This window comes from Clinocottus analis, unplaced genomic scaffold, assembly GCF_023055335.1.
Source record: "Clinocottus analis isolate CAN_PGR_092001 unplaced genomic scaffold, fCliAna1.0.p SCAF_9, whole genome shotgun sequence".
In the NCBI taxonomy this organism is placed as follows: domain Eukaryota; kingdom Metazoa; phylum Chordata; class Actinopteri; order Perciformes; family Cottidae; genus Clinocottus; species Clinocottus analis.
In genome coordinates this window covers 16,424,472-16,437,865 of record NW_027176251.1, presented here as the reverse complement: position 1 = coordinate 16,437,865, position 13,394 = coordinate 16,424,472, and the positions used below count along the sequence as shown (strand labels likewise).

General features: G+C 45.8%; 1 protein-coding gene across 2 annotated transcripts; it reads right to left on the bottom strand.

The window, feature by feature from the left end:
* Positions 1-574: 574 nt before the first annotated feature.
* On the bottom strand, positions 575-12,199 carry sybu (syntabulin (syntaxin-interacting)). Of its 2 annotated transcripts, none has more exons than XM_068570574.1 (8): positions 11,993-12,199; positions 7,537-7,583; positions 7,058-7,244; positions 6,173-6,373; positions 4,576-4,675; positions 4,335-4,490; positions 2,774-2,929; positions 575-2,436 (listed from the first exon to the last, which is right to left on the bottom strand). In XM_068570574.1, exons 2-8 carry the CDS (start codon positions 7,558-7,560, stop codon positions 1,254-1,256), a joined length of 2,007 nt encoding a protein of 668 aa, XP_068426675.1. In that variant the 5' UTR covers positions 7,561-7,583; positions 11,993-12,199; the 3' UTR covers positions 575-1,253. The 2 variants fall into 2 exon arrangements, with proteins under 2 accessions (XP_068426675.1, XP_068426676.1); XM_068570575.1 differs by having other exon boundaries at positions 6,173-6,319.
* Positions 12,200-13,394: the final 1,195 nt, after the last annotated feature.

The following is a 13,394-nucleotide window of genomic DNA, read 5'->3' as shown; positions in this document are numbered from 1 at the left end:
TACGTGGTGTGGGGATTACAGTATTTGATGACTCACTTTATGAACCGAGGTCACGCTTGTGCAAGTTAAGACATCGCCATATGGCAGAGTGAATGTGGAGTAATCAGGGCCAAGATGCCAAGTTCATTCAGACTTAATCAGCTTTTTTTTTTTATCTTCCCATTTTCACAGAAAATTGAGAGACGTTATGTAACGACTCAAGAAAGCGTTTGCTCTGGCACTGACCCAGTTCTCCCCCAGTATAAAAGGGCACATGATATTTTACAGCTTCTGAGGTCTCAGTTAAGTGGATCTAATGCACTTTACATTGTCAGCGCCACAACCCAGGGGACGTCTGCAAACACAGGCCAGGAAAGCTTTTACAAAAGCCGAGCCATCACCAGAACGCCGCTTGGTTGCACGACGCGACAGTTTTGCTTTTTATTAATTCATGTGAACATCTTGTGCAGACCAAGAAACCTGGACTCTCCCAGTCTTCACAGTCGTACATAAGTCAAACTTATCAATCGTCCATAACCCCCCCCCGCCACCCCTTCCAATTACAAACACAACATAAAAATGTCACAATGCGTGGCCAGTTATCATGCTTTAATAACAAAGATACGAGGACATTTTGTGTACATTACCAGTATTGCACATAGCTCAGGCACATAACAAGTGTTGATTGCTTTGCAGCAGTTTATCTCTATGAACAATACACAGGCTGTACCAAATAAAGCTCTACTCCCCAGTAGGAAAAACCAAAATACATATATACACTTCTTCACAAAACAATAGCAGTGAACTCACATTAAAGCTTTGGCTGAAGGTTTCTTTATGAACACATAACTCAATACGGTGGACTTTTCAAAACCCATCAAATTGAAACTCAACATTTAATCTTTCACCCCTCTCAATCCCATCCTCACAAATATAATTTTTTTTTAAATTTTATTTTAGTTTTAAACACAAGGAAAACTAGAGACACCAGATGACGATGATAATACACAACCATCTACCCAGATGATCCGTTTAACATGTCAATGATATATAAATAAATACATAAATAACCCTCTTTATAAATAATCCCTCTCGTGTCACCATTTTGCTTCAACACATGGCTACTGTACAGTGCAAAGTAACAGTGTAACCAAAACAACTGCATTGATAGAGTGTGTTGAACAGAAACGCAATAAATCTCACAAATACTCTTGAAAAGATGCTTAAGTGCTTTTTAGTTCCAGGTCAGGCGTGTGCATGCGCGGTGGAAGCCTTTACGCGTCCGGCCTATGAGTGACGTGACGAAGAGAGTGCAATCCCATGATGCAACAGCCCCTGATGAGCGCTGCGATGTTGTACACCGGAGCGCTCCCGTCCACGCCGTGCCGCGAGTACAGCCAGGCCACCGTGGGCAGCACGGGGGCTGCCACCGCGACCAGGTCCACCAGGAAGCTGCTGCTCCAGTAGCGCTTGCCGACCACGCCCAGACCCGGAGACAGACGAGGCTCCTCCTCGCCGACGCTGAAGTCCAGCTCCTCCATGAACCGCCGGCTCTCCGCAGCATCCGAACAGCACAGGCCGGAGTCGCTGGAGGTGTCGGGGCTCTCTGGGGGAGTGGGACCGGGCACGTTGGGCTCTGGGGGCGTCGAATCGGGGAGAGTGGCGGTGGTGGTGGTGGTGGTGGGCAGGTTTGGGAGACCCAGAAGACTGCCGGAGGCCGACAGGGCCGTGTCCAACCCCGCCGCCCCATGGAACTTGAGCAGCTGGATGAGCACCATCTGCAGGTCTGGAGACACGGTCATGGTGTCGGTCTGGATCCCTTTCTCCTCCTTGGAGAGGGTGCTCGAGGAGAGGGTGATGGTGGTGGACACCACGGTGTTTGGTGGAGCCAGTGGTGGTGCAGTAGAGTCATCAATCAACCGTCCTCCCTCTGACAGCGCAGACACCCCGGGCCCAGACTCTGGGCCGGCACTCAGCTTGCCGCTGCAGTCGTGACTGAAATCCACCGCCGTGGACATGAAGACCTGCTCCAAAATGTCCGCTCTGTTGGCCATCTCGTCGTTTACCAGCAGCCCGCTGTCCGCCATCGCCTCCGCCCCCTGCGTCCCCAGCTCCATGCCACCCTCTTCCTCGCTCGCCATCTTCTTCGGGCTGTCGCAGAGGAAGTCCAAGGTGTTCTCGTCCTGGAGGCTGGTGCCGCTCTGGGCGAGCTCCATGCTGTGCAGCAGGGACTCCAGCTTCCTGTTTTGGATGTTGATGTCGATGAAATACTTCTGTATTCCCTTGTCCTTCTCCATCAGGCTGCTCTTCATCGTTTCCACCACCTGGCGCAGCTGCTTGATCTCCTTGCGAGCCTCTTTGAGGGACAGCTGCGCCTCCACCCGGTGACACTCCTCTTCAATCCAGTCTTCCCTCATTCTGCCAAGCTGGGACTTAAGCTCCTCCACCTCCGTCTCTCTAATGAAGAGGGAAGAAAACGTCAAGCAGATTTTCCAAAATGTCCCAACTATTCCTTAATTTCCTCTGCTACGTGTTCCCCTTTCTTGCAGAGAGTTGCATAAGAAAATGGATGCCACCCAATGCGAGAAGGGCATCAATCTTTTCACCCCAACTCTGGGCTAGAGAGCGATTAATTATATAATGTAACAGCAAACTACTTATATAACTCTTTGAGAGACACGAGGCAGAGCAGATGAGTCATACATTTTAAATAAGTGGCCTTGTTTGTGTCGTGTACATGTCATCAGATGACATGCAATTACAGGAGCTTCTGTGCTGCGAAATCTGCACAAACCTGTCGCGGACGGTGTTCTCAGACTCCAGCAGTTTGGTCTTCAGGTGTCTGATGGCCACTTCCTTCTGCTGTAGAGGGGTGAGATACTGCTCGGGGTTCGGGGGTCTGATGCCATGGTTGTCCCCGCAGGAGTGGAAGCGGCCCGAGTTCACGCGTCTGTTGGCGAAAGAGATCATTAGCTTGATTAATAAAAAGGCAACATTGACGCCTTTGGAAGCAACGTTCACACCAAGACCTCTCGAAGAAATGGCAGAAAAAAACAATTTGACGCTTAAAAAACGGTAAAATCGTTCCCTGCGGACGGTAATTTGTCTGGCTGAGAGAGTGCCGTCAGGACAGATGCTCTCTGAAGCCTGGAATTACTGTCTGACACAGGATTACTGGCATGTAGACGAGAGGGGAAAAAAAAACCTAAAATGCTGGTTTATCTAAATACAAGCACATGAAGGAACAAAAATCCCAATCCTGGAAAAAAAAACCCACCATAATCTAGATGCTAATGGCATTAGCATTTAAATGCCCTTTGCATATCCCGATCTGCGTTTCATCATTCTCAAAGAGAATTGATAAAAAGAGTTTGCGTTTCCCCCCCCGGTAGAGGAGGAGTGGGTGGATTTGGACAATATGCAAAGCAGCATGTAAGCCCCTCTCTTCCACGAGCAATATCCTAGCAACCTGGGATACTCGAGGCTCTGCATCCCTGACAGAAATAGAAACAGCCCAGGAGAAGGTAGCATGCCAGAAGAAAAGATGTCACATGACTCTCAGGAAAGCTGACAGCACGGCGTCCTAATGTGACGAGAGTGGAGGGTTATAAAGCATTCATGGGGCGCGGTAAACACGAGATAAAGAGAGCAGATTCCACGACTGCATAGAAACTAAAAGCGGCTGTGGGTTGAATGTTTTGTCATTTACACTGCAGAGAGAGGATTTTTAGGTTGAACGGTATGCAGGGTGAAGCTGCCAACAAGCCTAAGAAGTAAACCTTTCCAAGTAATACAGAGCCTGGAGCACCATGTCAGTAATCCATGGGGGTCCCAAACACATTTGAGCTTCAGGCTCTTCCGTTCACTCAATCCTTTTTAAAATATGTATGACCGAGTTCTTCCGAACCAAGGTGAGTTCACTCCAATCCTGTTATGAGTCGGCTGCCGTTTGGAGGGGCACGGCACCATATTCAGACATTCGCTGTATTAAATCCTCATTAATCCCAACCACAGCCAAATCATGACCGGTATAATCCCAGACGGGGGGGGGGGGGGGGGGGGAGGAAATGATAAAACTATCCGAGCTTAATCCAGCTACCCACCCACTCACTCACTCTCTCCAACTCATCGTTATGCTGCACATGAGCCGGAGCCGCAGTCCCAAATCTCTCAAGTCTCCAAAATGTACTTGTTCCTCCCTCAACTAGAGAAGGTTGCGATGTGAAATGAATCCAAGTAGGAGAAACGTGGAATGGTAAGGCATGACCAGAAGGCCGCGCAACTCATCTCCATCAACTTCTAAAAACCACAACCGGTGTTCTGCCACCATTAATGATGCATGACGGTTGGTATACCTGGAGGTGGGACTGGAGTTGCAGCTGCTGCTGTTGGTGGTCGAGGAGGCCGCTTTGGGAGGAGTCCTGTAGGGGGCGTAGAGCTCCGCATTGCGGCTGGCTGTGGGGCTCCCGGGTGGCTTGAACACTGGGAGCGGTCTGACGTGGGAGCCCCGACTTGACAAAGGGAAAGCATTCGAGATGAGGTTTAGTTAAGCTGGAGAGGCCGTATTCCAGCAGACCTCACGGGTCAACCTCATACCTGCGGGAAGGAGCTCGCTTTCCAGCTGAAACGGAGACGAGGCTCTCCCTGGTCTTCAGGCTGCCCGTGCTGCTGGAGGAGCTGAAGTCGGCCTCGCTTCCTGCAGGGACAAACCTTCAGTGTTTCAGGACTTGAGACTATCTTTTCGAAAAAAAAAGGTGAAATACTAATCTTCCTCTCGCAATTATCAGTTGAATTCATGGGAAATACAAACACATCCGTGCTCGATTCAACGCAGCTTTCCTGCTGCAGCAAGTGATGGTTCAAGATACTCGACGTAGCCATTGAGTCAGTTTGCTGAATAAATCTCTCCCTACTCATTGCAACAGCCATATTTAAAAATGTATGAAGCAAAGTAAACATGATGTGCCTCCCCAAAGAAACATGTTTGTTGGTGCCCGCTCAAGATCCCAGTTGAGTCTACGACCGCTCAGTGGTTGCTGCGCAGAAAAAGCTTGAGTCTTACTTTAAGCCTGACTTGAACACGAATGCTCTTTTTCTGTTCCATCATTGATGGTACATTTTCTTCTTTTCCCAGTCTAAGTCTGGGAGGATTGAGTGCAGATTAAAGCAGGACCATCATGTTCCAGTGTCTGTAAACAGGACTTGCATGCATGTCTCACTAATGGAGGGACCAGATAGCAAAGCCAGACACATATTCTCAAACAGCAGCTTTTTGATGGCGTAGTTTCCCTTTACATATAACCTTTGAAACCGCGTCATGTTCATTACAACAACCAGTTGCGCTGCAGAGTTAGCCAATGACATCCAGCCTCTGTGTTCAGCAAGAACAAACATTTCCAGCTTAATTGTTTAAGCACAGGAAAAAAACTAAATGTGCTGAAGTGATACAAGAAGAAATGTAAAGCCGTACCTGAGAAGCATCTTTTACCATCAAACAAAACCATATTAGTGTTCTGTGATGACTGTGACAAAGAAAATAGTCCGCCGTGATTCTCCACCAATGTGTGAGTCAAACTGCTGCTCTGTGTAAAGTCAACCAGTGAACTAACCTCCTGCTAATCAGCCTAATTGGCTAAGCTCCCATTTTCTCCTCAACCAATCAGCTGTCCTCCTCATGCTCAAGCAGGGTTTTCTTCTTCTTCTTCTCTTTCCTAAAAGTGGGGAGGTTTTAGGGATGAAGACTGGAGGGCACCGTTTCTGCTTCTCTCCAGTTAATATTCTCCTTTAAGGTGAGCAGCCACTGTGTGTTCAAGTCAACACGCTGCTGACATGTGACCAACACAAAGTTATTGTACTTTGGTCTTTGAGGAAACAATGGCATGCAGAAGTGCATATGTTTATAGAAGGGCATCATTAATGAAAATAATCACCCTCAACTGAAATGATCCGTTTTATATATATATATATATATATATATATATATATATATATATATATATATATATATATATATATATATGTATGAGAGAGAGGCATGTAGTAGACACACTACAATCTAACTATTTTCCTATTATAGGATCAGATCATGATCAAAATGAAAATCTTGTTGATATTCATTCTGCTTTTTCCTTAAAAAAAAACAACCTAAAACATGTGCACGCATATATCTTCATATCCGTGTGTTCTCCTTTACCTCTGGCTTTCATGGCCGACCTCAGCTCCCTCTTGTGCCGCGGGGCGCTCCGTGGTTCGCCTCTCCACTCGGCCATCACCCTCACCTTCTTCACTTTGCTCTTGCGCTCGGGCAGTACCGGCGAGCCGTGGCCACTCTGCTCTGAGCCTGACGGGGTTTTGGAGGGGGACACAGACTGACTAGTGGGGCAGCCGGTGTCATCTATTGTAGACAGGCACACAGACAGTAATAGCCAGGAACAGGCGGCGCGGTGCAGGCAGTGAACACAGGCAGTCAGTCAGAGCTCAAGGTTCAGGTCTGGGTGTTATCTGGCTGATACAGCTGCTTTCACAACGGCTGCTCGCTTTTAGAAAGTTGTCAAGTGCTTTTTGCGTGGTGGTTTTAACAGTGTTTACACACACACACACACACACACACACACACACATGCACATTTAAATAGGCATTTTCTGGAGTGTAGTTCTTGTCTTTACTTTCCTGTGTTGTTAAGGAGAACTACATTTTTTTCTTGGAGGTTGTATAATCCAGCATGCGGGAAAGTATTTAAGTTTATTTAGACAGAAAATACATTTGAGGGAATAACCAAAAAACGGTCATCATATAAAATCAGCTCCAACCTTGATCAGCGAACAATAACATGCTCACATCTCCATGCATGTAAAACACTCTGAAAAGTTCCCATCTGCATAATGAGTACTTTTATTTGTATTATTTTATTTACATGTGGCTGGGTAAGTAGAGGGAATGAATGCCTCTGCCATCACTGCTTTCATCACACAGTAAGGATTTAACGTTTTCCCAACCACCCAGTACAATCTTGCACCTGAAAGCCTGAACACGGCATTCAAAGTATCTGGAGTCCTCAGACTGGAGCTGCACTTCTTACCAGAGCAAAAGCTGTTGGTGCTGATGGTCCTCTTGGAGTGGTCTGAGCTGACGTCACACTCCTTCCCCTCCTCCTCTGAAAACGGTGAATCAGACAGAGGCGAACCTTTGTCTTTTGGTCTGAAGGGATGGAGAACCAGACGGGGGATGCGGCTGCGGGGGCTTCCTTTCTCCGGTGACTTCTTTTCCTGTTTGAAGCGACATCGGTCAGAGCTGCAGGCGGGGATGTAGCACCCGCCTTCACTCAGTGGACCTTCTTTTTCAGGATGGCCCATTTTCAAGTTAATAAAAGACTTGATTTGGTCCACATTGTTGGTTAGTTGTGTGCTTTATGATGACTATAAGGTTACATTTTAAAACATGTTTCTCTTTAATACATTGCTTTTTAAAAAAAAAAAAAGAAAACACTTCTCTTTCAAAAAAAGTCATTAAATGTGCAGAAATTGGTCACCAGTGTCTAGAAGCAATGATAACACTTACCTCGTATTCTTGGAACGGCCCCATTGTGCTTCACTCAGCGTTTTGCTCTGTGAAATGAAAAACGAAGAGTCATAAGCAAAGTTCTTTTTTTCTCCGGTCCGTGTATGTGGCAGCGTTTTGACGTGGCACTCAAACCCGTTACAGACAAGGACCCTCTGTCTGAACTCTGCTGCGCCGCTCCCACACACACACACACACACACACACACACACACACACGCACACGCACGCACGCACACACACACACACACACACAGACATCCTGCCTGGTACAGATGGCACAAGAAGCCCAGAGACAAAACCAACACACACAAAATGTATGAGAGACATTCTACATGTCAACCTTAGATACAAACAGACAATTTTAAATCAGAATGTGTCAATTCCTTCAACAGTTAAATAAATACAAATACATTTAACAGCCAAAAACTATAAACAAGGCTATTAAAATATGAGATATTATATGTATGTAGCAACGCTGAGCTAAATGCTAATGACTCCATGCTCAGGGATGAAAATGCTAGCATGTTGACGTTTAGCAGGTTCATATTTAACTGCTTAGTTTGGCATGTTTCTACACCGACATGTGTTCTTGCTTTTCGTCAAAGACATCAGCCCGTACAGCTGAGGCTGGTTGGAATGGCTTCACCTTTGCACGTGTTTAGTTCGTTGTCGGCATATTTTTTTTAAACAACTAACATGTCAACCTTGTGGCACGACAGGGGAAGTCAGGGCTTCTCCAATTTATGAGGATAAATTGTCTGTTGACCACGACTGTTTGTACACAATTTCAAGGCAACCCATGAAGTATATGTAGCAATATATCACTGAATAAAGTGAAATCCCTGACCTGGTGGCACAGGATGAAATAATAGGTCAGGTCATTCAGATGTATCCTCAAGGGACCATGAATGTCCGTACAAAATTTCACGGCAATCCGTTCAATGGATGTCTGAGTATTTCACTCTAAATGTCAACCTCATGGTGGTGCAAGAGCAAAGGCCTTTAGGGTCCATCCTCTGGGGACCATGAGTGGCAGTGCTAAACTGCTTTGCGACGCATCAACCAGTTGTTGAGATATTTACTCTGGACCAAAGTGGTGAGCCGACCATTAGATTTCCTTATTAGCCAAGATAGCGTGGCTTTAATGAGCATAAGAGATCGGACAAATGCTAGTTTAGGGTTCAGAGTCTTCACAGATACAGCTAGAAAGAGGAAAGATTAGTATTACTCTGCATATTCTTGCTTTTCGTCAAAGTCATCTTGGTTTCAGATGATCCAAAGCAGCACAATACCAGATGAAAGGTGTCCAATTTAAGTGCACTGCACTCACTCTCTGTATCATCCTTCTGGGCCAAAACTGTGGGGCTGCCGGCCAAAAGCTACAAAGTGCTTCTATCATTGAGATATAATAGGCGACGGGGCGATATGGCGGAAATATCTTCGGAAAAAAAGGTGGAGGCAAAAGTACCGATGAACTCTTCACAAAACTTTTCGTTCTGTAAATACACATTCAAACAAGGAAGAAACATATTTTATTGATGCTTTGAAGTTAAATAATGCAGAATTTCTCTCACGCTTGACTAAACTTTATACAATCACTTCACGTCCTCTCGCCTGTTGATTTCCTCTCAGCGCCGTTGCCGAAGGGGGTCAGTTGTGTAAGAGCATGCGTGTGTTTTTTTCTTTTTTTTCGCATTGGAAATGATGTAATTGACCTCAAGGCCTGTGTGCTGCTGCTGCATCGGTGAACCCGAACACTTGCTTCATCCAGATGGTATACTTTTTCTTACATTTTGATCCTCTGACAACCGCTAACAACAGAATGACGTCACCACTTGACCGAGTAAGAGCCACGTACCCTGTCTGAGCAGCCCAGACTCGTACAAAATCCTCTTCCTTCAAACCACAGAGGCTCAAAGAGGATTGCAAAAATAGAGCAGAGACTCCTGGGAATCAAACTCAAACCTCCTCCTTTTTCCCTTCTTTGATTAGTCTCAAAAATAGATTTGTGTGCTGTGTGGCCAACACCACCTTGCCTCCAGTTTCACTTTTATTTTCAGGCATCCACAGCATCATCACACTGTGGCACAGCACAGCTGCCTGACGCACTGGCACAGCAGACTCAGATTAAACCGAACAGGGCAAACACGGCCGTGCCCGATAGCTACAGTCTTAGCAACCGAGAGGAACAACTCCAGCTCCAGCACAGGATTGAAGGCTTCTTCTGCTCATCCTGAGACTGAGTCCTTCACTGAGAAAATAGCTAGAGTGTGCCGAGGTGGCGTGGGGGTGTTTGCCATTCAGCTGTGTTTCTCAGACTGAATGAACATTGTGTCCTTGAGCCCATGTTTGTGAGCTCAGGAAAGAAAAGAAACTGACAGTGAAGGCAGGTTTTTTTTTTTTTTTTTTAAAAAGCCATGAAGATGTGAATTCTTCCAATGAGCCTGTGATTTATGACTACACTAGTAAAGTGCTGGATGAGAATTTGGATCTGAGGCAAATGAATGATCGGGGGGCAGAAATAATTCAATCAACACGGAGTGGTTGAGAGGAGGGAGTGGCGTTTTTATAATTTAGGAAGTGATTTGTATCAATTCATGCAGCTACAAGCCTTATGAAGGAAATGAAGGAGGCTTCATCAGAAGATGAAAAAAACGTATCAGAGATTAGACTGAGACATCCACAAGCCAAGTCAATGGTCGACTGTTATTTTTTATAATAAAATGCTGATATGTTTGTAACATAAAACCCTGTGAGGTGTTTGGATACAGACGCCTGCAACTGCAATGAGAATCATTTTCATCTGATCTGTTTCCCTTGTGTTTGCGTTTGTGCTGAACCGGTCCATGTAAAGCAGGATTATGCACCCGGATCCTCCGCATGACTCCAGATAATGTTGATTGGCTCCCCACTGGGCGACCGGCTAAGCCTTATCTAAGTTGCAAAACACAGGATTTTCAGCTCTCTCGAGCATGACGAACTGCTCCAATCTACCTGCGTAGGCGATATGCAGTCACTCCAACAACTCAGCCATAAGAGGCCTGATCAGGGAGAAGATGAACTGGGAAAGGTAGACTCGGGTGTTCGCTGGTCGATGGGATGCTGGGATCATGTGTACATGATAAACAAGTCTCTAAGCCTCCACTGGAGCTGTTTCCAGTAGCCAGATGGTCTGCTTTTAAAACAGCATGGCGTGGGCGTGAATGATGAATTCCCTTAATCCATGCCGGTCTTTTCAATGTCGATAACTCACACGGACTAATGTGAAGCTGTTTATTCCATTTCTATATTAAGTCCGTCATTCCATCTGTTAAGTTGTGTAATTTCGGTGACGACGACATTCGATGCACACCGCGGGATCCTAACGGAGCATAAACGCAGGAAACCTGTACTGGGGAAATGGAAAGAGGTCATCCTTTTCTGTGCCGCACATCCTTTGCAACACTTGTTCTGATCTCCTGAGGCTCTCAAACAGACTGCGTCACCGTTGCATGACATCAAGGCTGAGCAAGCTCTTTGACTTTCAGTGATCATCCCAGGCAGCAGAAAGCATCTAGCCAATGCCAACGGGCATGCAAGTGAATTCCTGATAGTCCAGAAGATGTTTAGTGGGTTTGTGCCGTAAACAGCTGACTGTTAGGATCAAATTCGTCGTTGGCAGCATTATCTGTGTTTTAGCACCAAATGGTTCTTTATGGATGCAAAAGTCACAAGAAACTAAATTTAACATGCATGAAATAGTATCATCCAGTGACATAGATCAACTGCTCCAACCATTGAAAAGACCCTCCCTTATGTTTACATGCCTCCCTTTTGTTTACCACATCTTCTGACTACGACAGCGTCTTCTCCATCCTGCCCTCAAACCTCTGGTGTTGTATTTTATTGTGATGTATGCACGGATGGGGATTTTGTTTTGGTTCATCTCTCTCTCTGTCTCTCTCTCTCTCTCTCTCTCTCTCTCTCTCTCTATATATATATATATATATATGTATATATATATATATATATATATATATATATATATATATGTATATATATATATATATATATATATATACATATATATATATATATATATATATATATATATATATATATATATATATATATATATATATATATATAATTGTAACCAATGGCGGTGATGTAAACATCCAACCTCATGTGTCCTCATTTCACCCAGAACCACCCAAAACACAGATCGTGATTCGACAAAAGACTGGTTCCTGAACTTGTAAACAACCTCTCCTCTCGTCTCCTCTCCTCTCCTCTCCTCTCCTCTCGTCTCCTCTCCTCTCCTCTCCTCTCCTCTCCTCTCCTCTCCTCTCCTCTCCTCAGCCCACCCTGTGAATAGTTTCATGTTATTTTGCATTGATTCCTCAACCCAAGGGGAATGGTGGATTGGTCTGAAAGGATCTTCCGGGAAAAGGGAAAATAAAGGACATGCTTGCCTGGATGTGTGTCGGTGGTTTCCTCGCGTCAGAGTCGGGGAGGCACAAAAGGGTCGTTCCGCTGCTGCTGCTGCTGCTGCTGCTGCTGCTGCTGCTGCTGCTGGTGATGCTGCTGGTGATGCTCCGGCGGTGCCAGCCTCCCTTCTGCTGCTTTGATGTCGGGTGGAGGAGAGAGCTGTGCGCAGACAGCTCGGAGGACACACGCGATTGGACGGGAAGCGAGACCACTGACGGTGCACGCGCGCTCTGACTATACCATCCCAAGTGTGTTACATAACGCGAGAGGCATGACTTAACCACTCGCTCCCGTCCATCAATGTGTGTAATATATGCAGTGACATGTTGGCGTGGCAATCTGGCATATGAAATGACACATTTGATGTGAATGGAAATGTCCATTTAATTCATTATTACATGCTCTCATATGATATGGACATGTCCTCATTTTATTTATTTAGAATATTTATCCTAATGCATTTGGGGGAATTTAATATGTCCTCAATACCATGTCGCTGAAGGAGTCACATTATGGGATGCCAGCTATATGCCCAGCATATTGAACACACGCAGGAGGTCTGTGTGGACAGAGATGGGCAATGTGGGTTGACTTCCTCTCCGCGAGTTTGCTCTCCGTGGTGCTGAAACCAGGGAGGCGCTCGCGGCTCCCCTCACAAATTGTAAGAGTTTATATAGTCGGCGCATGCGCTTCACGTGCCAACATATCGCAGTGACTCTTACAGATTCTGCAATGTACAGACATACAGTTTGCATTAACACCTGCGCAATTCAAATAGTTAAAGGGGGAATAATGGCAGGTTGTCAGTCCCTCTAGTGGACCAAACGGCGCCATGTATCTCTCTGCAGCCTCTCGGCCATGCGCTCATGTTGTGTTCGCGGAGGCGTTGACAACATCACGTGTGCATCAGGTTGGGTTCTGGGGAAGCGCTGTGCACTGAGTGGCGCTGGATCCAATGTAAGCATGTGACTTATGAGCTGCAGGTTGTCTTCTGATCACTGAGGCCCTCTGCTGGAACGACACGATGTCACACAAGTTATGGACGTGCATGAAGACCCCCACCTCTTGGACACGAATCACTGCAACTCACAACTGTTGTTGTTGTTGTTGCTGTTGTTTTAACACTTAGGAAGTGACTCAGCCCCCTCTCTATGTATTATTTGTTCTTGATGCAAATCAACTTGTTTTATGATTCACCCTTCTTTGCGGATCGTTCATGTCATTGTGTCTTCTTTCTACAGTTTGGGAGCACATCACGTGAACACGTGGCATTGCAATATGGTAAAGGACTGCATGTGGTACAATGTTATGCTGCTTCATATGGTGAGGGACAGTTACTTTAAGAGTCAGAGAAATATAACTCATCAAATAAATGCACCATGACAC

Bases quoted from the DNA above. Each gene is read 5' to 3' on its own strand.
- sybu (XM_068570574.1), bottom strand. From the start codon at position 7,560: ATGGGGCCGTTCCAAGAATACGAG. The intron at 7,245-7,536 runs GTAAGTGTTATC...CGCTTCAAACAG, and splicing joins GGCCGTTCCAAGAATACGAG to GAAAAGAAGTCACCGGAGAA. The intron at 4,676-6,172 runs GTAAAGGAGAAC...TTGTCCCTGCAG, and splicing joins GTCGGCCATGAAAGCCAGAG to GAAGCGAGGCCGACTTCAGC.